The 24,797-nt window shown below is 34.0% G+C and overlaps 1 protein-coding gene across 2 annotated transcripts; it reads left to right on the plus strand.

Moving 5' to 3' along the window:
- On the plus strand, window positions 1–24,495 carry LOC6504749 (protein hunchback). 2 transcript variants are annotated; one of them, XM_001966253.4, is made up of 7 exons: window positions 1–467; window positions 21,145–21,487; window positions 21,547–22,022; window positions 22,095–23,196; window positions 23,395–23,519; window positions 23,580–23,689; window positions 23,751–24,495. In XM_001966253.4, the coding sequence occupies exons 2-7, from the start codon at window positions 21,197–21,199 to the stop codon at window positions 23,783–23,785; spliced, it is 2,139 nt and encodes a 712-aa protein (XP_001966289.2). In that variant the 5' UTR covers window positions 1–467; window positions 21,145–21,196; the 3' UTR covers window positions 23,786–24,495. The 2 variants fall into 2 exon arrangements, with proteins under 2 accessions (XP_001966289.2, XP_032309020.1); XM_032453129.2 differs by having other exon boundaries at window positions 23,771–24,495.
- The last annotated feature ends 302 nt before the right edge of the window (window positions 24,496–24,797 follow it).

Raw genomic sequence — 24,797 nt, forward strand, 5'->3', positions numbered from 1 at the left:
CCCAAACAAAACACAGCTGACGACGTTGGCGTTTCTCAGTTGATTCTCAACTGTTCGGCCGGTCGGTCTCTCTGCGGAGAACAGCAACAAAGCTCGTGGGAGCACAAATCCCGCTAAGCAGTGACAATTATTTTGAGTGTACCGTTAGCCGTTTAATAACAAAAAAGCGCGCGCTGTGAATTGTTTTTTTTTTTTGAAAGTCTTATCTTTTTTTTTTTTGAAGTTAAAAAAAACCACAAAAAAACAACAAAAAAATGTATGAATGAATATTTTTTTTGTGCTGAAAACTTGCTGCGTTTGCGATTTACAAAAATATATTAAATACAAAAACAAATATATATATTTAAACAAAAAAAAAAACAAAAACAACTAAGTCCAATCAAAGGCGATAAAGTAAACAAAAGAAAGAAACAATAATAATACAACAACAACAGCGGCCAGATACCGCGAAAAGTCGTAAAGAAAAGGTGAGAAAACAAATTATTTATTTCATGTGCTAAAAAAAAAAGACACGCAAAAAATTAACAACAACAACAAGAATAATAACAAAAACAAAAAATAAATAAAAGGGGGGCTATAATGTTTTATTTTTAGCCAAACAAAAGTTGTGTGTTATTTGTGTGTGTTTCGTTTTATTTCCCTCCACCTCTCTTTTTTTGGTTTTATTTTTTTTTTGTATTTTTTTTGTATTCATAATTTCTGAGTTTTTATAATAATATTTTCCCTCTTTTTTTATTACACACTTTTGTTTCGTTTTTTTTTTTGAGGTTTTATGTGTTTCTTGTTTCTTTGTTTTTTATTTTTTTTGCTTATTGTTTTGTGTGGCAAGTGAATGTTTAAAAAAAAAATCAAAAATATTACGATAAAAATTCCGTTGTTCTTGATCGAAGGTTTCCGGGTTTGTTGACTTTTTCAGCTGCCAAGTTCTTTTTTTTCCTCCAATTCTTTCGAAAATTGACATAAATAATGCCTAAAAAATAATGCCTTAAAAAATTAATTTCAAAATTAACCAGAAACCCAATTATTTTAAACTCTTGCCTTTAAGAGGAAATCATTTTTTATTTCTTTGCCATTCAATCATTTATTCATTTTTTTCCGATTTTATTGTAACCTTTTTTTACCATTTTTTTTTTTTGCCAACTAATTGCCAAGGCATTAAAAAACTGGCAAAAAAAAATCACCAGCAAAAAATAATAATAAATTAAATTCGTTCGACGAGGGAAAAATACACAGTAATTTACATTTTTTGTTTACTGTGTTAGCCAGTTTTTTTCTCAATTTTTTTTAGCCAGTTTCCAACTAAGGTTGGTCGGTAATTAATTTTTTTTTGTTTTGTTTGTTTGTCAGGCAATGAAACAAAATGCACAAAAAAACGTCTGAAAATTTTCCCTGTTTTTTTTTTGTGTTTGAGATCTATAAGTTAAGTTTTGGGCGCCGTTTTTGTTACATTACATGGTCTGGAATATTATGTATATTTTATTTCCCTTTTTTAGTTTCAGGTTTTTTAGTTTTTTTTTGTTTTTTAAGCTTTTTTTTTATGGTTTTTTATTTGTTTTTTGCTGTGTCAATTATGAGAGAGACCCATCAGCATTTCCGCCTTTACAGAAAAGACAAAAAAAAAAGCAAAAAAGGGCAAAAAAAAAAAGCAATTTGCAATTTACTTTTCTTTTCTTTATTTTTTGTTGTGTTTTATTCTCTTCCACTTCATTTGTCGAATGCAATTCATTTTTCTACAACTTTAATTATATAAAAAAAAAATCACAAAAAAAAATTATTAAAAAAAGAGACAAAAAAGAGAAAAATTAAAATTGCAAATCGCATTTGAGTGACGTCGCTGAGTGCTGCGGCTGCTGCTGCTGCTGCTGCTGCTACTGCTACTGCTGCGGCCTTTTGTTTTTGTCTGCTGTTTTATTAGATTTTTTGTTTTCACAACGACATTCGCCTGCGCAAAAAACAGCGAGAGGGGCGGAGTGGGGCTGTGGGTGGTGGTGGTGGTGGGGAGCCAAAAGGAGGAGGAGCAGGCAGCAGGAGAAGAGAGAGGCACAACAAATCTGCAATGTGCGTGTGTTTGTGTTCCAGCCTCTCTCTCGCGTACACTCTCTCGCGCGCCCCTCTCTCAACTGCTCCACTCACACACATTTCAATTACATGTGAACGCGTGCTCCAAATTTCAAGTTCATTGTCCAAAATAACATCCAACAACAACAACAACGACGACAGTGACAACAACAGCTACAAGAATAACAACAATAAGAGCAAACAAAAACAAGGGCAGGTCAGCACTCGTCACAGGTGATGGTTGAAAGGGGCGGTGGGGGGCCTGGGTGGCTGTGGGGGCATGGGGGGGAGTAGGCAAAAACAACGGGTGGAGAAAAAGAAGTGCAAGATGGAGAAGAAGAGGTGCAAGATGGAGGAGAAAGCAGTGCAAGCAGTTCTTAATTAGTTTTATTTATTTAATTATTATATTATAATTATGAATAATAAATAAACTATATATATTTTTAAGACTTCCTGTTTATAAGCTTTTTTTCTCATTTTTTTTTGAGTTAATAAACCAAGGTTATTTCAGGTATTTCAGTATTTTTATATAAGAAACTCGACAAAAACAACAAAAAAAGAGGTGTGTTTCCTAATAAACTGAGAAAAAAAAGAGCCACAAAGCTTAGGGCTTAAATAAATCAAAAAAATAAATATGTGTACCAACAAAATCGTATTTATTTTCGTATTATTCCGTAACCAAATAAAAATTCTTTAGAAAAAAAAAAAAAAAAAAAAAAACAGAAAACAACCAAAAAAAAGTGACAGTAGTAGGAAATAAAGCAAAAAACGACACACATTTTGACACGAATATTGTGTTTTTTTTTCGGAGCTGTTTATTTGCTTGTTTTTACCTTTTAAACTTCTAGTTAATTTTTTTTTCTAGTTTTTTTTCCCCCTCCATATGCGGGTAAATAAATTTTTAGCTTCTTACGCAAATTATTCAGTTGTTTATTAAAAAAAAAAAAATAGAAAAAAAATTAGAAAAACAATGGAAAATAACAATAATTTGCAGTGCGTAAATAATAATTATTATTTGGAAATTTTTTGTCTAAAATATCTCTTATTTTTCTTCAAAAAAAAAAAAAACAACCATAAACCACTTCCTCTTTTATTTTTCATATCTCTCTTTTTTTTATGAATAAAGGGTCTTTTTTTCCCCATTTCATTGAGGGATTTTTTTTTTGATTATTTTTTTATTGCTTCGGTTTCTCTGATATCAGCGCATATTTTTAATTAAAAGCAAACAGAGCAAAAAAAGGAAGAAACATAATAAATAAATAAATGCGAAAAAAAATTTCCTGCAGACGAAAACAAATCAGAAAAAAAAAGAAAAAAAATATATATTGGGGAATTTTTTTTGTCGTGCAGGGGACAATAAAAAAAAAAAGAAACAAACAAAAAAATTAAAAAAATAAGTAAATAAACAAGTTAGACAGAAATTTGCTGATAACTTTTCTAGCAAAATGGGCAAAAGAGGAAGAAAATAAAGAGCAGACTGAAAATAGTGGGACAAAAAAGCACAAAAAACAAAGAAAAGAAAAAGAAAATCAAAGCAATGAGAGAGATAAAAACTATTTCCGTCCACTAAAGGCTAAAAAAAAAACAATGGAAAATATTATAAAAAAAAATACTCTTAAAAAAAGAGTTATTTATATAGGCTCCCCCCTCCTAACTCTTTTTGGAAAGTTGAAAAGAATTCTTTCAAGTCCCGGTTTCTTTCAATTTTTTGTGTCTTTCTTTTTTGTTTCATTTTTTTTATGTTATTTATTTTTTTGTTTTCTCAAGGTTTTTAAATCAAATTATGTCGCGATCGAAAAAATAACAAAAAAGGCAACAGCAATACGGCCTCTATTTTTATGCAATTAATCGAAAAAAAACACACACATTTTCAAATAGGAAAGATAATAATAAAAAAAAATAGAGACACAAAAAAAAACATGCCACCAATTGGGTAACACAAAAGCAAAACTCTATAATAAAAAAAAAACACAAACAGAGACACACAGACAAAAAAAATTAATAAAATAATAACACAACGAAAACCAAATCCGAATCGGAATTATGAATCACAAATTGTTTTTTTTCTTTGGTTTTTATTGGGTTTACCTTTTCTTTCTGTTTTTTTATCTCTTTTTTTATTGTTTATTTTTGTTAATATATTTTAATTCAATTTTGTTTCTTGGCTGAGTTTTTTTAGTTTATTTTATATTTAATTTATACGCTTCCGTGGCTTCAAAGTTTCATCCATTTTTTTTCTCTGTTTTTTTTGTTTAATTATTTTAGTTGTTTACTTTTCCATTAATTAAATTTTCTTGCCCTTTTTTGTCATGTTTATTTTTAATTCTGACTATTATTTTTTGTACTTTTTATGGCCTATTTTGGTTGATAAGAGTTTGCAATAAAAAAACTAAAAAAAAGCAAAAAAATGCATTGGGCAAATTTTATTTTGAATTAGAGTGCATTTGGGTGGACCTTAGTGGGAGAATTTTTATCAAATAATAATAAATATTTAACTTATTTTTTGATAAAAAAAAAATAACAGGGCGTATGAGTAATATTTTTATCCAAGATCTTTAAAAAACTTATTTTTTCAGTAGTTTTTGTTTGAAACAGTTTCAAAAACAAGTTTGATTGAATAAAACAATGTTAGTTAGTATTTTAGTTGAATATTTAACTTATTATTTCATTTTATTATTCTCTTAACATAACTCATACGCCCCGTTGCCAAAAAAAAAGTTTTAAATTTGGTATTAAAAATCTATTATATATTTTTCATTAATATTTTACTCACATATATATTAAATTAATATATCAACAATCAATCAATCATAAAAATATTTAAAAATATATATCTAAAAAATAACTCATACGCCCTGTTGTCTGAAAAAAGTTGAAAGAAATAACAAGGTCCACCCAAGGTTTGTGGCTCTTTTTTGTTTTAAATTCTATAAAGAACTATATTCCATACATATATATTGATTAAATTGCAGTTTTGTTTAAATCTTCTTTATTGTAAAAATATTCCATATATTACATTCAAAATATCATAGCATACTTTACGGCGCAGGGTGGGTTGGGGTTTGTTGTGTTTTTTGTTCGAAATAGTTGTTTTCTTTGAAATTTTCTTGAAAAGGAATAGGGATATGTACTCCTATCTACAAAAAGTATATACAAATTTTAGTTTTTACTAATTCCATAGCCCCTCAACTCCCCCTCTCCCACCCACAAAACCGCAACAGGTTCAAAGTCTGTCACACAGTCTTCCGCCCCCATTCCACCGCCCACTCTGTTTTTTGTTCACCCCCCTTTTTTTTGTGCCATCCTTAGTTTATTTTCGTTCCTTATGGAAATCTTTTAGAGAATTTCCACCCTTTTGTTTTGCCAGCAGATTGGAATTCCATCTAACGAACGAAATACAAATCATGTTCTAAAACGCAAAAAAAAAACAACAAAAAAAAGAAGAGGAAATGGGAACAAAAAGTGTTTCGAGGCAAAAGAAAAACACGAGAGAAATTGTGCTGGACTAGAAAAAAAAATAAAAAAAAAAGTTTGTGAGGAGGGGAAAAAAAAAGTACCAACTTGAGGTAGTAAAAAAAAAAAAAGGAACCAACTAAAAAGTGTATATCCCTGGGAAGTATATCCCTGGGAAAGGCAAAGGAAAATATTAAAACAAGGCAAACATCGTCGGGCAAAAATAAAGTCAAGCATTTAATTTATTTACCCCCTAAAAAAGTCCACCCGAAACTAGGCAGGCCCACCCCATTCCCGCCACCACTCCATTTTACTGTTGGCCTGTCCTTTCTCTCTGTCCCTCCTGCCTCCTGCCTCCTGTTCGCTTATCTGCATTTTATATATTTTCCTTTTTTTTTGGCGCGCTCGGCAAAAACTATAAGCAAAAAGGGAGAGAGAGACAGGGAGAGGGAGAGGGAGCAAGAGACAGAGACCGGGGAAAGAGAAAGAAACTGTAACCGAACTTTTCCAGTCCTAGAAAAGGTAAGAAAGGGATAATGGGGTAAGAGCCAGGGACTAGAACTAGGACCAAAGAAGGAGGGGGCAACAGGAGGTGGTTTAAAAATATAAAACAAAAAAAACTTAGAAAGGGGGAATAAAAAACTCCATTTATATTTTGTAGAGAACTAAATGGTAAGTGGTGGCCGGTAAGTGGTACTTTCTTTCCTCTACACCCTTTCTTTTTTATTTGTTTTTATATTCATTTTATATTTAATTATATATTAAGGTAAATTTTTAATACAGTTTTAGGAGTTTGTCTAAAAAAGTTAGGTTAGGTTGTGTTCATAGCTTGCTGGTCTAGAACCTGTTGAGAATTATAGTCAAAAAAGCAAAGAAAAATAGAAGTTTGATAGTTTAGATACTTTTTCTCATGAGATTCTTAAGAATTATTCAAAATTATATTACCTAATTGATTAAATATTATACAATTATTACTTATAAGACCCTCAAAGTCTATTAACCCCTAATATCCTTCTATAATTCCTAAAGTCCTCTCGAAAACCCCCCAATTAGTGGTAATTGTGGAACATCTAGGGTATCCAATACTTTCCATCTTCACAATTGAACTTTTTTTAAGCTATTTTTTGTAGTTATTTCCCTTTTTTTTGCATATATATTATATAAGTGCAAATATGGTGTAACGGTATATATATATGTAGAGAGAGATATAGTATATATGGCATGTGCCAAAGCAGCTGTGAGTGTGAGTGTTTAAGGAAAAAATTGCACATAAACATGCAGGGAAAAAAAAGTGGGCGGAAAATGTGGAAAAGTGGGTGGTGTGCTGTGTGTGTGTGTTTTTTGGCTTTAGGGGTGGGGGGATGAGAGGAAAGGGGGGGACATGGACATTACCAAAAGAGTAAATCACTTTTGAACGAACCAAAAACCGAAAACGAAGCGAAAAGCAAGCGGGTTGTCAGCATGGGAAATATCTCAATATTCACTTTGGATCGCTTTTCCTTTAACCCCCCCCCTTCCCTCCTATCTCCCCCCCTCTACTCCCTCCTCTATATCTTTTGGCCACTTTTCCATTATTTTTTTCATCTTTTTTTTTTTTTTATTCATTTTTGTGTTATTTTTCCTTTTTTTTTTTTTTATTATTTTTCATTTTCCAACGCCACTTTATTGCTGCTTTTCGGGTTGGGTTTTTTGTGAGGGTTTTTTGAGGAGAAAAAGAGAGGGGGATTGGGAGGGGAGTGGCAGGGAGGGAACTGGTAGGGGGTGGGGAGAGGCCATAAGTCGACCCTGCGACATTGTCTCGTGCAAAAATTGAACAATTTTATAAAATACTCGAACGGAGCAGCGCCAACACCACCAACAGCAACAAAAAACGTAATAAATTACAAAGTGCCCAGAAACAAACAAAAAACAAAAAAAGAAAACACAGATTTTGTTCTATTTAAAAAAAAAAAATGAAAAAGGAAAAAAATATTGTATATAAGTAGCATAAAAACAAACAGATTGTAACAAAAAGTCAAGTTAGATGGTAGAGACTTGTACAATATCTGGTAGTTTTATGACTTTTGCTTAATTATGGGGTTTAAAAAATGGTAAAATAACTTAAATAATGCTAAAATATAGTATAATAAGCAGAGAAATAGTAATAGTAATAGTAGAGAGGTATAATAACTATCTTTATAAAGAAAATATCATATATATTAAATAAAAAAGGTATTCTCATACTAAAAGTTAGAAATAAAGATGCTATTTGGTATTCTATGTTATAATGTACTATAATATACTATGAAAATAATATGATATTTCCTATTAGAGCATTATTATACTCTTAGAACCTCTATAACCTAGCTCTTCATAAAAACTTTATATTAAATATATTTATTTCTATTATAATTATATTACCATAGAGTTTTGTTATCTTATTAGCCCATTTTTACAATATTAGAAAAATTTACTTATAGAACCCTATTATAACCTCAAAATCATATCACTTTTGGTATATTATTTTAGTATTTTTATAAAATACCATTATTTTGATAGTATTTTCTTCTCCTTTACCTTTAAATAACAAACTTTAAATATATTTTAAACTTATTATAAGAGTTAATAAAATATAATACCCCTTAAAACTCATATACCCTGACCCCCAAACTAATGGGTATTAACATTCTCATTTCAAGGAGACAAGCCAACAAAAAAAAAAGAAACTCCTCAGCTCTTCGAGATATTCGCCTTCATCATCATCAACGTTTCTTTTTTTTTTATTTTTGTACCCTCGTGTTTCTTATTTTCTTCGTTTTTTTTTTTAAATATATTTTTTTGTGTGTTTTTCCTCCTTCTCGGTTGCCTTTTCAATGTTCTCCATTTATTTTGTAGTTCCTGTTGTTGCTGTTGTTGTTATTTAAGTAATTTAAATGAAATAGTACAAGTCAGTTGGGATTTTTGCGAAACATTGCTCTTCTTGATTGAAATATTTTCCCTGCTGGCCAGGATAATGAAAAAAGGACTCTTAAAAAAATACAATGATATCATTTTCTGGGAAATTCGTTTAAAATAAGTAATTTTTTATTAAAAACTCTTAGGAAATATTTTTTTTAGGAAGAATATTAAGGCTATTTTGAAGTCCTTTCTTTTTTAAGTTTGGGATTAGCTTAAGGCATTTAAGCCAGGTATAAAAAGATATATATAAAGAGATATATATATAAAGTAATATATAAAAATAAACCTCTTAAAAAAAATGATAAATAATGAAAATAAAAAGGAACGAGCTCAGAAATAGACACAAAACACCGACATAAACAAACAGATGGATGTTAGTAACAAGAAAAGGCACAAAAAAATATAAAAAAAAAAATACAAAAAATATAAGAAAAACAACTCTGGGTTAGAACTCTTGGCTTGGAGAGACTAACGTACTTACAGATACAGATACAACAGCACTGCCGCAGATACAGATACACAGACACAGACCCAGTAATAGAAACAGAAACACACACAAAAAAACGACGACAGTTTTCTTGATGAATGTTCTTTTTTCCTCCCAGACCCCCAACCCACTACCCAGTACCTCTCGCTCCAATCCCAGACTCCCTGCAAACCAAAGTGAGTTTTTCCAACGCCCTTCTTTCTTCTGTTGCCCCTTAAATGTATCTAACATCTTACAAATGTATCTCGGAGACCGAGTTTGGGGCAGCTTCTTCTTCGGCTTCTTTGGCTTTTTCATGAGCCGCCATCAAAAAAACACAAAAACAAGTAGGGAATGCTAGTTAGGGGAGTAGGAGAAGTCTAGATACCCTACAGAGGAATAGAGTTTGGTGGGTTATAGTCTTACTGACCTAAGGGTTCTTTTTTGAGATTAAAAAATAGGGTTTTTTGGTGATTTCTGAGTCAGTAGCTTTTTAATTGAGAGATTAGTATGATTTTAAGCGAATTAACGGACACGCGGACAGACGGACAGAGGGATATGCCTCTCTTATAAAACCTACAATAAACTTTTTAAGGATTAAAAATAATAAAAAAAATTTCAGGATAAATAGATAGACCATAGACCATACATACTACCCCTTGAAAGGGTATAGCCAGAAATGTACCCAGAAAATAATAGCTAGAAATAGTAGCTTCTTAGATTTTCCCTTTTTATGTTTTTCTATTATTTTATTTGCATTCTTTGTTGGTAATTCTTATTCTCTCTTTTTATTTTTGTTTGCAAAATCAGTTAAAAAGACACAAGACACAAGACACAAAAGCACAAGACATTGGAATACAAAAGCAAAAGAACAAATTTTTCTGCACCTGCTCCAGCTCATTGATCATCGCATTTCGGTTCCTTTGAGTCATTTTTCCTTTTTTTTCTTTCCAGGAAAAGATCTCCAGCAACATTATTTATAGTTTTTTTTCTTACTTACTCTCTTAGAGGCTAGACCTTTTTACCTTGACTTGATTTAAGCTCCATATTCATGAAGGATTTATTTTTCAGGCAAAGAAGGCATTTATGAGCTTGAGTTTAGGGAAGCAGGGCGTTCTTTGCAGAGTTTTAGGCAATTTGTACTTTAATTTGTTTTTAGGTTTAGGGTTTTTGTTAGTTTCTTTAAAAAATATAAGTTTAAAATCAGGATTTCTGTATATAATAACAGAAACGTAATTTATATTACTTTACAACACTTTCTAATACTTTACAACACTACAAGGTAGCCTATAATAATATATATTGCTTTACAACACTATAAAATAGTTTATAACATTTTATATCGCTATATAACACTGCAAAATACCATAAAATACAAAATAGTACTATTTTTAGAGCCTTTTCAATGAATAGAAATCGAAAAAAAGCTTAAATATTTAACATATTTGTGTAATTGTGTTTTTATTGTAAGGAGTGTTTTAACTCCAAAAGTCTGTTCTCAAAGAATGTGTGAAGGAAATTCAATTCTTTTGCAGTCTTTTGCATAAATGGATATATACATATATGTATATATTTAAATCCGATAATGATACATTTGATATTATTGGTGTAATCCTAAACGGCAGTTGATTTCGAGTACAGTACGGATTCGATTTCTGCAACAACAGCTGTGGAAATACCAAAAATTCCAATAAATAGTAAAGTTCGCAAAACGTCAAAAGTATTAAAGAGCAAAAAATCTTCTTATTTGGCGAGGATTCTATTTATGGTAAGGTCCTGTTTTTTTTTTTCGTTATTTTTTCTATCTTATTGTTGTTCTTCGCTCGGCATCCGTGCCTCTCTCTGCCTCTGCCCCTTGTGGCATGCCCCTTGAGCTGCAATACCGCAGTCGAGGTTCAGCAACCTTGAGGTTACACAGATGCGCTGAAATGCTTCTGGCCACAAAAAAAAAAAAATATGTTTTTTGTAAAATACATATATATATGGTTTTTTTTGTTCCAGTGTATGTGTGTACCAAACTGGACGCTGCGTGTTTGTTGCTGTTTTTGTTGTTTTTGCTGTCTAATAATTTCAACAAGAACCACCACAACAACAACTAGATTCTTAACAACAACAAAAAGCCAAGAAAATGTGCAGAAAAAGCTTTTCTAAATTATGTCTCTATGACACTAAAAAAACGATGGAGAAATTATAAAAAAAATAGGGGGGATAGCTATCATACTAGAGTATAAAATAATAAAATATAATATGAAAAAATAAAATAATATAATATGATATAAAATAAAATTATTTACAATATATAATATGGTATAAGATATTATTATAGGCTTTAATTTTCTACTATTTATTTATCTATTTCTCACTTATTAAATAATATTTTAAAATATAATATTAATCATGGTTTATAAGGTTTAGTTTCCTAGGAATTTTTAATAGTTTTCTTTTTATTTTAAACCAATATGCCTCTCAGTTTCCTAATTATTCCTAAAATAATATTTTTTTTAAGCTTAAATATATAATTTTAGATAAAGAAAAGGTATTTTAAAGCATATTATTCTTTAAACATGAAAACAAATATTTTTAATAAATTTTAGATTAAAAATGTCCTTAAAATTAGTACTTATAAGTATAATGTTGATTTTTTCCAAGAAAAACAGTTTATATAGTTTACTTTGGTTCTGATAACATTTCTATAAACACTCTCCAATTTTTTCGAGTGTTTTTTGTTAACAAAAAAGGTAAGAAGAAGAGTTCTAAACAACAAAAAAAGCTGGAAAGAAGAAGCTGCATAAGTCAACACACGACAAAAAAAAAATAAAAATACAAAAAAAAAACGGAAGGCGAATGCACTGCGAAAACAACAACAATGACAACAAAACAACTTTAACAACAACAACAAGCACTAACAACAACTATAACTACAACAACAATGGCAGCTATATCATAGTTATAGAAGATCGTAAAGTAAAGTTGCAGTTTCTTTTTTTTTTTTTTGTTTCTTTGTCGGTGTTGCAGGTTTTTTTTTATTATTTTTTTTTTAGATTCTGTTGTGTTTTGTGTTGCTTTTTCGTTGTCGTAAATGTTACTGTTGTTGTTGTTGCTTTTTGTTGTTGTTGTTGTTTTTGGGGGCAGCCAACAAAAAGGCTTTATGATGTTGCGTACTACCTCTCGAAAGATATCTAGATATATGTTATGTTTGTATCTGTTGCTGGTTGCACTTGGCCTTATTCGCAATTGTATCTTGTGGTTCGTTCTCTGGATCTTGGACTTTAATTTGGTAGCGATTCCCATTCCCTTCCATGGCCTAGGCTCCTCTTGCTGCCATCCTTCCATCCTTCTTTATTTTTATTGGAATTTCAAAAAACAGAAACAACAATAATCCGTAAGAGCAACCGCAGAATCAGCCAAATATAACACACAAACACATCCAACAGATAAAAAAAAGGGGGAAAAACCTGTGTATCTTTCAGATACTTTTTTTCTCTCTCCTCTCCTCCAGCCGGATAGCTGCGTGTTTTTTATTCCTCTGCTGCTGCTCCTTGGGCATTTTCTTTCTTCATTTCTTTTTATTACTTATTAATAATACGAATTTCGAATCGCTGTCCATTTGGAGTTAGTAGGGGGGTCACGAATTGGAGATATCCTCTAAAAGGTTATGAAGATATAGGATTTAAAAGAAATATTATTTTTAAAGTGAATAAAAATAGTTAATTATGTTTTAAACTTTGATTTTTCATATTTAATTAATAGTTTATAATTTTAAATACGATTTTAAATAAAAATTTCTATTTGAAATTTAAATAAACTATAAACTATAAATTTAAATTAATTTCTAATACCTATAACCTCTAAAAGACAATAGTTTTCTCTTCAACCATTATCCCGTCATACCCTCTATAACTCTTCAATCAATGAGTATCGAAAAAAAGCAAAAAAAAACCCTAAAATTCAAGCAAACAAAAATATTCGTAATAATTTGCCAAGAAAGCGAGAATTAGAAGAAATCGTAGACTTTTCCTTTGAAATGCTTTCAAATGCGAAATTCCTTCTTCATTTCTTATTATTATTATTATTGGTTTGTTGATGTTTCCCCCCTTTTTTTTTTTGTTATTTTTTATTCATGCATTTTTTTGTTGTTTTGATTTTTGGAGAGAAACTTCTTAATCATTTGGCATCGTCTTTCTGTCTTCGTTTATTTTATTTATTCAAGACGGAAGGCGAAAAAAAGTTGGAAGTTATTCTGTCTCCCCCCCTAAAAAACGGGGTTTTGTTTACAGTGCCACTTCCCTTGGCGGAATTTATTCGAAAGTGTGTTCTTATCTTCGAAGAAACTGGAACTCGAATTTGTCAGAAACTTGAACTTCCTTCCGGTGGAACAAGTTTGGAGTTTGGCAGAAAATTCCTTCCTCAAGAAGCCTCACTGTATTTTTGTCTTAATTTTTGCATGTCAACAGTTAATTTTTTCTGTTTGTTTATTTTATTTTGATGGAACTTTTTTAGGCTTCCCATATTTGATTTTAGACTGTTTTTTTTTTAACAAAAAAAACAGCATAAAAAGAGCAAAAAAAGGACATATTTCTTTTGCTTATATTAGCATATTTTTAATGAAGAATTTCTGCTTCGGGGAGAGTTTCAATTAAATTTGTATTCTTTGTTTATTTATTTTATATTTTTACTAGGAATTTAAATTGGGTTTCATTTTAATAAAATTGTTGTTTTTTTTCTTCTTTTTTTTTACGAGGCCATAAAAAATGGAATGATGAGAGAGAGAGAGAGAGGTTGAAATAAGGTTCAAAGGTTACAAGTCATAAACAACTTTTTCACTTACTTTTTTTATTATTATTTTTTATATATTATGTAGATATATTTTTTAGTTTTTATTTTAAATTACAAAAAAATTACAAAACAAATAAAAAGTGTTGTAAAGACTTTAGGTATTCCATTTGGAGTTTCAACGAGCTACCACTCCTTGAACCTCCTTTACTGCCACGCCCCACCGCCCATTGCCGCCCCAACCACCCACCACGCCCACCTTTACTGCCTTCTGCCCTCTTGCTCTGCTAGCACATAAATTTATATTAAAATTTTCAGCTCTCCTGTCAAAGAAGGCAACAAAAAAAGCTGGAAAAAGTATAAAAAACAGTGCCAGGCAACGTCGACAATGTTAAAAAATTATACAAATTACAAAAAAACACAAAAAGCAAAAGTTGTAGAGCAAAAAAGGACAGTGAAGATAAAAAACTGAAACTGTTGAAGAAAAAGCTGAAAAATAAAGAAGAAAATGTAAACTGTGGCAGGATTGGGGATTTACGAACTAGTCTGTATCTGTGTGTGTCTTTCAGTACATAACTCCATACAACAGACTATATATATATATATTTTTAAATATATATTTTATATGTATTGTAAATACCCACCTATAGTGTATAGTATATAGGAGATACAGTATCCTGCACTTATCCGCTGCCTTAATGCAATTGATAATGCGGTTACAGTGCTTCTCCCACTTGCACTTTTGTCATCCATTTCCATGCTTTTTGTTGAGAATAAAAAACGGCATCCAATTTGATTTATTTTCCAGCATTTAAGTTAATTCCGATATCGGTTTGTGTGACGGGATTATCCCTTTGTCTTTGCCAAGAAGGCGGCAACTTGCGGTCGAATGGTGTTTATTTTATTCATTAATTGAGTTTCGTTCGTGTTTCAATTTGCTTTTCAATCAAAAATATTTAAAAATATTACTCATAATGAATCGAGTTATCAGGTTATTGGTTTTAATTTTCTTAATACTTAATTTAAGGGAAAATTTAAGGCATACAAAGCTATTTAAAGTCATTGCTTTTCAAGTTTTATATTATTTTGAGGTTAGGTTTTCTTATTTCTTTACATAAATTATAACAAATTACATAAATTAAGAGCTAATTACTTTAAAATTATGAGTTTTTCTATAAAAATTCACTAAAATTAAGTTTTTTAAAATAGAAAATATAAAAAACAAGTCAAAGAAGTAAAAAAACTACAATTTAGAGGTAGAGAGTCGAACTCTGACTCCAAAAAAGATCTAACATAACCTCAAAGTGTCACAAACTGACAGATTTTGAAAATTAATTCGTAAATAAATTAAAGTAACAATAGTTAGTTATTTTTCTGAATATTTTCTAAAAGTAAGTAATGGAATAACCTTTCTTTCTAACACTCCTCGAGTATAAAGAACTACATATATGTACCCATATCTTGATTGAGTTCTCCATTAATCATGACTGGAATTTCCATTGCCATACTGACTAAAAAAAAAATGGAATAAAAAACTAGAAAATTCTCCGTGTATCTTGGAGTTGTTTTCCTCACTATATATGTCCCTGCCAAGCATTTATAAAAAGGAAATGGAAAATGGGGGAAAATAACCAAGTGTACATATGTGTGGGTGGTGGTGTATACAAAAATTAATAATAAAAAGAGACAGCAAGGAAAGGCATTACACTCACACACACACACACACCTACACACACACATGACAGGTCCACATATAAATTCCGTATTCTCCTTTTTTTTTACATTCCTCTTTTTTTTTTTGTGTTGTATGGAAAACTGTGTACCTTTCATTTAAGTTGACATGAAAATCGATATTTAAAAAAAAAAAAAAAAGGATAAAATTGCAGAAAATAAAAGGAGCAAGAAGCAGCAGCAGCAGCAGGAGCAGGAACAGAAAGCATAAAAAAAAGCGCCAAGTAAAAAATTACAGCTTAAAAAGCAGCAGCAAAAAAAAAAAAAGTAGAAACGTAGAAAAACATCCAGCTAACATAAAAAACAAAAAAAAAAATAAATGGAAAGAAAGAAAGGAGCACAAAAAAAAAAATAAGAAAGAAAAATAAATGGAGAAAGACAGAAAACTGAAAATAATAATAAAGAGAATGTGGGGGCTAGGGAGATGGGTTGGGGAGGAGGGGGGGATGGGGCATAAAAAAAATGAAAAGCAAAAAAAAAAAACAAAAAACCAAACGAAATGAAACGAGAAACGGTCGTTATGTTTTTTTCTTTTTTTGTTTTTTTTTGCCTTCTTCCTCTTGCCTTTTGCCTTTCTTCGCCCCGCCTTGCCGCCACCCCCCTTTTGGTTCTGCAAGCTTTTTGTGTTTTTATTTATTTATTTTTTTCTTATTCTCTTCATTTTTTGCTGTTGTTGTTGCTGCCAACGTTGCTGCCGTCGCTGTAATGTCTTTTTTCATTTTTATTTTTCCGCTCGCAACCTTTTTGCGTCACCACCCCACCGCCCCACCAGGCCCCCAATTCCTCCTCCCTCTCTCTCTCTTTTTCTTCCTGCTTACAACGGACACAAGCAGCAGCGGCAGAAAAAAAAAATAAAATAAAATAAAAAATATATAAAGAAAAACACACACACACAACGAAATCCAAAGAAGAAGAAAAATGTGATAAAAACTGAAAAATATTTTCCATGAGAAAATCCAAAAGAAGTGTGCTGGTTTCAGGGGTGGGGGGAGCTGGGGGAGATGGGTGTGAGAGTGGTTCATATGTGTGAGAGAGTGAGTACTTATGTGTGTGTGTGTGTGTGTGTGTGCGACTGCTTGGCGGGAAAATATACTACAATAAAACATGTATTTTTTATGCCATCCCTCCCCCTTCCCCCATCGTCCCCGCCTCCTTCTCATTCTTCTTCTATGTAACTTTTTTATTTTAAGGAACTTAAATGTGTAACGGTTCTTGCTTGGCTTCGAGTGTGTGTGAGAAGGTGGAGGAAGGGGGCTAGCATGTGTGTGTGTGTGTGAGTGTGAGTGAGTGGAAAAAGATTGGGATCAAAAACCCTTTACAGTTAGCTCTTGCCAATGTGTCTGTGTGTGTGTGTGTGTGTGTGTGAGTTTCTATTATTTCGAGAAACAGAAACCGAACTCGAATCCCAATCCTTGAAGTGCCGGACATTGCGTTTTTTTTTTCATTTTTTTTTTATATTTGTAATGGACAGTATTTCGGACAGTTCACCCTCAAGAAGTTGAGTTTTTTTAAAGGATATTAAAGGGGTGATACGGATAGCTTTTAAATAGTTCTTATAAATGGGGTTGATTATCAGGGAATAGTTAGAATATGGGAATTGGCCAGAAACCGGAAGTCGCCATTTTCAAAGTTCTATTCGAAGGGGATCCTAAAAGTAGGCAGTTTTTTTTTTTCTGACATAGGGCTGTTAGGAACTCGATTTTTAATAAAAGGTTAAGAGTTTATATGATAAAATGTAATAAAATATAATATATGTATATGTTTTTTAATTATTTAATTTTATAAAAATTAAGCAATTATTTAAAAATAATGGTATAATGGTTAAGAATTTGAGTTATTATGATGAAATTCAAGTAAAATCTATAAAAATTAACATTAATTTGTTTGTATTATTAGTTATTTATTGTTTACTTAATATTTTAGTATAGATAATGATCTTTGAGACTTGGCAGTTGATAATTATGAGTAACTAGCACTCAAAAATATCAGTTTCTTAGTTTGGTTTTCAAAATTCGTTCAAATTTTCATTTAAAATGGTTAATGATCGACTTTTTGTAAATAAAATAGAGAGATATTAGTTGTTTTATTTAAAAATATTTACAGATTATATCATAGTAAAAAAGTAGTAGTAGTGAATATAAGGAATATAATACTACTAGTAGTAATACTACTACAAAACACTACACTACTACTATTTATACTACAAAATACTAAAAACTTATAAGCTATAAGCTACTATATACTATATAAACTATATACTATATAAACTATGTATATACTATATAAAAACCTGCATGTTTTGTGCAACTAAAATATACTTTTTATATATAACTTTTTATATATTTAACTGAAGGAAGTCCTGTTTTTCTGAGACTCTCTTTTTTTTTTGTTACTGGTCCTTGTAGTTTCTTTTTGTTGTTTTTTTTTCTTTCCCTTTGGTTTTTTGCGCAATTTATTTGCCAGCGATGTGTTCTTCTGCTTCTTCTTGCTCCGTTTTTTTTACAGTTGTTTTGTTTTTTAACTTTACTTTGGTATTTCTTGCAGCTTGAAAAAAAAGGTGAAATGAAATTTGCTTTTTCGCATTCGGTTCGCGAGCTTCTTTCTTCTCTCTGTATGTGTGTGAGTGTGTTTTTTACAGTTACTGGCTCACTGCTTCTTTCTCTACTTCTTCTTGGTTTTGCTGGGTCCTGCGAATTTTGACCCAAGCAGGAGTTTCTCATTTCTACTTTAGGTCCTTTTTTTGTTGGTCTCTCACTGTTTTTTGTGTGTGTGTGAGTGTGTGTTGGTGTGTCCATTTTGTACACTGGACATAAAAAGCAGCTAACATAAAGTTCTTATCTTTTTTATCCACCCTCCTCTCCTTCTTCCTTCTCCCTTTCTCTTTATTCTACCCGTTTTTTATGTGGTCTTTTCGTCCTGTTGTGATATTAGTACTAAAAGCAAGAATGCGTTTCACCCCAAAAAAAAAAAAAACAAACTGAAAAAAAACCCCAACTTTAAGCGACAAAAAATCCAAAAATTTGTTATAAAAAAAAGGGTAACGAAATTGTTGGGGGAATTCTTAAAATTTATTACCCGGCGGGGAGGGGGAAAGGGGAGTAAGGGAGGGACAGGGTCCTCACAAGAAAGTAAAGGGGAAATAAAGGAGTTAAGGACCTTCTACATGGTCATATCTTTATCGTCCTTTTTTTGGGATATATGTATGTATGCACATAAGGATATAAATACCTGTTTACATAAGGTGTCCTTTCTTAATCTCATTTATAGTTAATGGCTTTTTTTTTATCTGTGCATATAAACCCTTTTTTTCCAAGTTTTAGTCATCTCTGAGGAGATTAATGTTTGCCAGTTATCATATTTTGGAACTCTACTAAACATCACATACTGAACTTGCTGGGATTCTTTAGTTCTTTTTGAGAAATTCAAGTTATAAACTACTATTTGTCATAGTTTCGTAAAGATAAATGCATAAAATAATTAAAAATTAATTAATAAAAACAGCGCCCTCCTCCTCGATTCTCATAGTTGGCACTTAAGCAGCGCCAAAAAATAAAAATAATTTAAGTCGATAATTTAATTAATTAATAAAAAGGCGCCATCCTTCCCCACCTTCCCTCCCTGCCTCCACCTTCCCTCCCTGCCCCTCTCTCCTTGCCTCCACCAACCTCCCTCCTTCCTGTCTCCTCCAACCTCCCAGCCTCCTCTTCTCTCCCAGCCTCCTCTTCCCTCCCTGTCTCCTCCTCCCTCCCTGTCTCCTCCTCCCCCCCTGTCTCCTCCTCCCTCCGTGCCTCCTCCTCCCTCCCTGCCTCCTCCTCCCTCCCTCCCTCCTCCACTCTCCCTCCCTCCCTCCTCCACTCTCCCTCCCTCCTCCACTCTCCCTCCCTCATCCTCCCTCATCCACCCTCTCCATCCTCCATCCATCCTCTTTTTTTTTGTTTAATAATTCAATTAAATTAAAATAAATAAATTAATTCAATAGCGCCCTCCTCCTCGATTCTCATAGTTGACACTTAAGCAATGCCAAAAAATAAAAAATAAAATTTAATAATTCGACTTAAATATTTTTTTTATTTAAAAAAATTCAAATTAATTAATAAAGAAAACAGAGCCCTCCTCCTTGATTCTCATGCAAGGCTCCTAAGGAGCGCCAAAGAAAAAAAGAACGTCTAAAGCCCTACAATTTCTAAAAAAAAAAGGGTTTTTGAAAGTGAAACATTTGAAATCTTGAGAAGTTTTTCTTCAAAGAGAAGCCCCTACCCCAAGCTCGCTATAACCATTCCAGATCCAATTGAAATAAAGATTAAAATCCCCCAAGAATACACTTAATAGAACTGATAAAAAGGGGGCTTATCACTGACCATATTTATCGATTCGAATATTAATTATTAAATTGTGAACTTTGGATGTGACGTTGCCAGGGATTTCAAAGTACAATGTAATCTTTTTGCATCCCGACTCGGGCCTGTTGGCTACAAAGACGAAAATCAATTTATTTCGCTTTTTTCGTCACGTCGATATACAATTTACGATGAAATCTGTGGAAATCGACAACAAAAGGGATTTTATAATTGCTCTTTTCAGTTCTCTCCCCCCCTATTTTTTTTTTCCTTCTTCCATTTCCCAGTTAAGTATATTGACAGATTGGGGGGTAGTCACTATACTATATAGTAAAATGTATATATTACACAAGTGCATATGACAAAAAAAATAATAAAAAGTAAAAAAAAGAGGGAGGATGTGGTGGTGCAGAGCTACCAACAAAATAAAGTTTTTACCTTGCGCATAATATTTGCGCAACAAAAACAGAAAAAGAAATAAAACAAAAAGAAAAGTACAAATTATGAAAATTTTTTATGTGTACTCAAGGGGGTGGTGGGGGTGTAAAGAGAAAGAGAAAGAGGAATAATAATAAAATGAAAACGAGAAGAAACACTTTTTTATGAAGCTGCTGTGGCAGGTTTTCCAGCAAAAAAAAAATATTAAAAAAAATATTCTTATTTTTCCTCCCTTGAAATATTATTTTTTTTTTATCTATATTTTTTTTATATAGACCCCCCCTTTTTTCTGTGTCTTCCGATCACTAGCCACTTCACATTTTGGAGCATAAAGCGGGAATTTCGATTATTTATATTGTTTGGAAAAAAATTGCGATGAATTTAATTCGAAAATGCCTTAAAAAAACAAAAAAACAACAGAGACACACGGACACAGTTAACGGTATAAAAAGGATAACGGCATAAAAAAGTCCTGCATACTCCGATTGACATTTACACACACATGTAGTAGATATTGGCAGGACTCCAAAGGGATAACAAGTTTATCAATGGATATAATTCATCGAACAAGTCCAGAAACATTAAAAAAAAATTGTAAAAAAAAAGAAATAAAAAAATATAACACAAAAAAATCAACACAAAAAAATCCAATCAACTGTTTTTTCTATATTAAGCGGAAAAGGATTGTAAAGAAAATGTAATTTCTGCAAAATATTCCCTCTCGTTTTTTATTTCATTTATAAATTGGTAATAAAAAGTGGTCCTTTTTTCAAAAGGATGTATGACTTTTTAGTGATTTATTTACATTCTTAATTGCTCTTTACGGTTAAGCAGTTGTTTCATTTAAAATTTCATGTAATAACAAGGACATTTGTGTCCAAAAGTATGCAATTATCAAGAGAAAAAGGGATTTTAATTATCTCTTTTATTTTATTTAATATTTTTTTGTAGAAACCCCCCCTTAGTAATCACCATCAGGGGCAGCAGCAAGCGCGGCACCATCATGCTGCCGCAGCAGTACTGCCTCCGGTGGAAGTACCACCATAGCAATCTCCAGACCATGTTCTCACAGCTCCTGGATCGCGGCTGCTTCTGCGATGTGACCCTGGCCTGTGAGGGTCAACTGATCCGCGCCCATCGGGTCGTCCTGTGCGCCTGCAGCACCTTCTTCGACACGGTCCTCTCCAACTATGCCAGCGAACGGGATCCGATCATCATCATGAAGGACGTGACCTTTGCCGAGGTCAAGTGTCTCATCGAGTTCATGTACAAGGGCGAGATCAATGTGGAGCATGTAAGTTCAAAGGACCTCCTCTCTTAATTATTATTATTATTATTATAATTTATTTGCAGGCCAGTCTCCCTTCGCTCCTGAAAACCGCCGATGACCTCAAGATCAAAGGTCTGGCCGAGGTCACTTGGCGCGATGATGAGGATGGCCCTCCACCGCCCATGGCCGCCGCCGAATTCCACTCACCGCCGCGTACCCTGGCCGAGAGCTACGCCCAGGACCTAATCCTCCAGCAACAGCAGCAGCAGGCGGCGGCGGCGGCGGCGGCGCCTCCAGGACAGCTCCACAGTTCCACATTGTTGGACAGAGAAAGGGAGAGGGACAGAGAACGTGAGCGGGACAGGGAGCGAGAGCGGGAGCGTTTGTCGCCCGGCATGGAGAGTGTCCTGGGCAGAATGCCGGTGATGGCGCCCGGACATCCGGCAGCAACAGGACCCTCTGGATCCCTGGAGGGCAGTGCTCCGGTGGAGCATTATTTGGGGCCGAAACGCAAGCGGGGACGTCCGCCACTAGACGATGCCTATGATGTGTTCAATGTGTGAGTGGATTAACTTTTCCGTTGCCTAGTTTTTGGCGCCCAATACTGACTTCCTGTTGCTCTCTCTTTCAGACGCAAGCTGGCCCAGTATGCCGCCAATCTGGAGCCCGCCCAGCGCGCCTACTTGGAGACGGCTCGCCACTTCGCCGAGGAGCCACCGCTGGTGACCGCCCATGCTGCTGCCGCCGCTGTTGCTGCTGTTGCTGCCACATCGCTGGCCTCCCCGCCCGCCGCCTGCCCGCCCAAACAGCGACAAAGGTTGCGCCACCAACAACAGCAGCAACAACAACAACAGCAGCAACAGCAGCAGCAGCTCCTTCAAGCGGAAACTGCCACCGAGCAGGATGCGGGTGGTGGCACCCACGAATGGTCAGCCGGAGAGACACGTCGCACACCCACACCCAAGATACCCAACGACGAGAAGCCGGAAATCGATTTGTCCGGAGGTGGCGGTGGCGGTGGCGGTGGTGATGAGGCGGATTCGGAAGTAACGCCATTGGGTAGGAAGCCGGAGAAGATGAGCGAACGGCGAGAACGCCACGGAAAGCTGCGTCATGCCAGGCGCTTATACGGCGGAGAGCGAGAGAAGCCCGCCGAGGAGCCGGATCAGGAGCGGGAAAGGGAGCGTGAAAGAGACAGGGAGGAGCGGGAGAGCGGGAAAGAGACGGACGAGGCCAATCTGCCACAGCCCGTGGAGGAGATAGAGAACGAGCATTTGGTGGCCAATCGATCAGAGTCGCCCCGTTCCGGCAGCCTAATCCCGGCCAGCTTTGCCAGCAAGTACGAGGCGGGAGGCAGTACCGCCGCCGCTGCCGCCGTAGGATCAGGAACCCCAGCCTCCTATCTCATCAACGAGCACGGCCTGCTGATGGCCCACGAGTTTGGCCCGAATGTGGCAGCGAGTGCTGCGGCTGCCACCGCCGCTGTGGCAGTTGCCGCCGCCGCCGCTGTGGTGGCCAGTGCCGCCAGTGGTAATGGAAACCCCAGTGGCGGTCAGGAGCCCGGTGGCAGTGGCCTCGGCGACTATCCGGACATCAAGCTGGAGGATTATGATGCCGCCGAACTGCGTCTCACCAACGAGGAGCTCACCCAGTGGCAGGATGTCATCAAAATGGACGACTATCTGGCGAAGGGCCGGCGTCCGCAGTTCTGGGAGGAGCCATTCACTAAGAGGGTGAGTTTTTAAGCATTTATTTTTAATATTTAGTTCAAAAACTATTTAAAAAGTGGATTTCGATTCCCCGCCACTTTATCCAGGTTTCAAACCTCTTTTTGTTATCGAAAGCAGTTTCCATCTCTTCTTCGCTTTCCTTTAAATTATTTTAATATATTTAATCCTTAAATATCCCTTAAATCCTTTTTTTTGTCTTAGGTCCTCGATGCCATTAAAAACAAAAGACTCGAAATGAAAAAGGCAGCTCGCATTTTGGGCGTCTCGTACGGAACCCTGTACGGTCGCTACCGGGAGGTCTATGGCTGCCTCAAGCATCCCTACAGGTGGGCTACCCTTTCCCCTCAAATACTTCTTAATTATTAACTAATTTATTGCTGATTTAGTGGCACTGCCTTTAGGAACTCGGGATCAACGGCTGCCGGACAACTGGCCGGAGTACAGCCCCGATTCGATCTGGGTTTTCGTAATGGAGGCGTTCTGCCAGCTCAACTGGGTAGGTAACTCACCCGGATAGAGTCCTTATTGCTGAGATATTTTTCACTGAAAGTGTTAAGTCACGAATCCGTATTTGCAGAGCTGGGCAAGCTGAAGAAGGATCTAAGCGAGCTGTGGACCCGGCCGCAGATTTGAGGACCAGCCACCGTCGACATTGCCACAACTTCTTCGAAAAAATCGCAGAAAAATCTCAAAAGACGCCACAGGCTAATTTAAGGGATTTAATTAAAAACAAAAAAAAAACTACAAACTACAAAAATGAAAGTAAACCCAAAGGATCTGGATAAAGAAATGAAAAAGACAGCTTAAGCCCGGATTTTTGTGAACGAGGCTATCGTAATGAACCTTTCCTGAAGAAATTCCCACTTTGATTTGTTGTTTTCTTCGTGTTACAACTACAAACTGATCTTCTATATATTAGAATCTTAAAATACATTTAAAGAATAACTAAAAAAAAAAAAATCATATAAATATATATTATAATACATACGTCTATATATACATAACGCACGCGTCGATTAGTTAATTGAAACTACATATATAATTATAAAGACACAAAACAAAACTAATCGTTTTCGGAGAGGTATTAATTGGCATTCAATGTGAATGAAATACGAAAAGAATTCTTTTTTTGTAGTGAAATTCAACATTAAAACAAACTATGAAATCTAGTTAATCTATAATATTAAATGCAAGTAAATAAAGTGAATTTTTTGATAAGCTAATGGAAACGAACACAAACAATATGTATTACATACAAAAAATATGTTTAAAACTGAAATAAAATAATATCTATTAAAGAAATTTCAAATTTGGCGGTTCGATAACTTTTCATTAACAGTGTTTGGGACACTGTTAAGTGGTTAACAGTTTCTGTTTGACTTTTAAACCTTCTTTACTCTATATAGATGGTTTTATTTTTCTTTTAGCCATAGATTTTCTATAAAAAATCAATTTTACCTTTACAGTTAAGTATTTAGAATTAGTTTTTAAGGGTTAATTATTGTATTATAAGTATTTTTAAATAGGAAGCAGTTCAGTGGGCAAGCAGTGCTTAACAGTCTTCGATGATTCGATAATTTTAACAGTTCAGTGATATCGATTTC

This window comes from Drosophila ananassae, chromosome XL (assembly GCF_017639315.1).
Source record: "Drosophila ananassae strain 14024-0371.13 chromosome XL, ASM1763931v2, whole genome shotgun sequence".
In the NCBI taxonomy this organism is placed as follows: domain Eukaryota; kingdom Metazoa; phylum Arthropoda; class Insecta; order Diptera; family Drosophilidae; genus Drosophila; species Drosophila ananassae.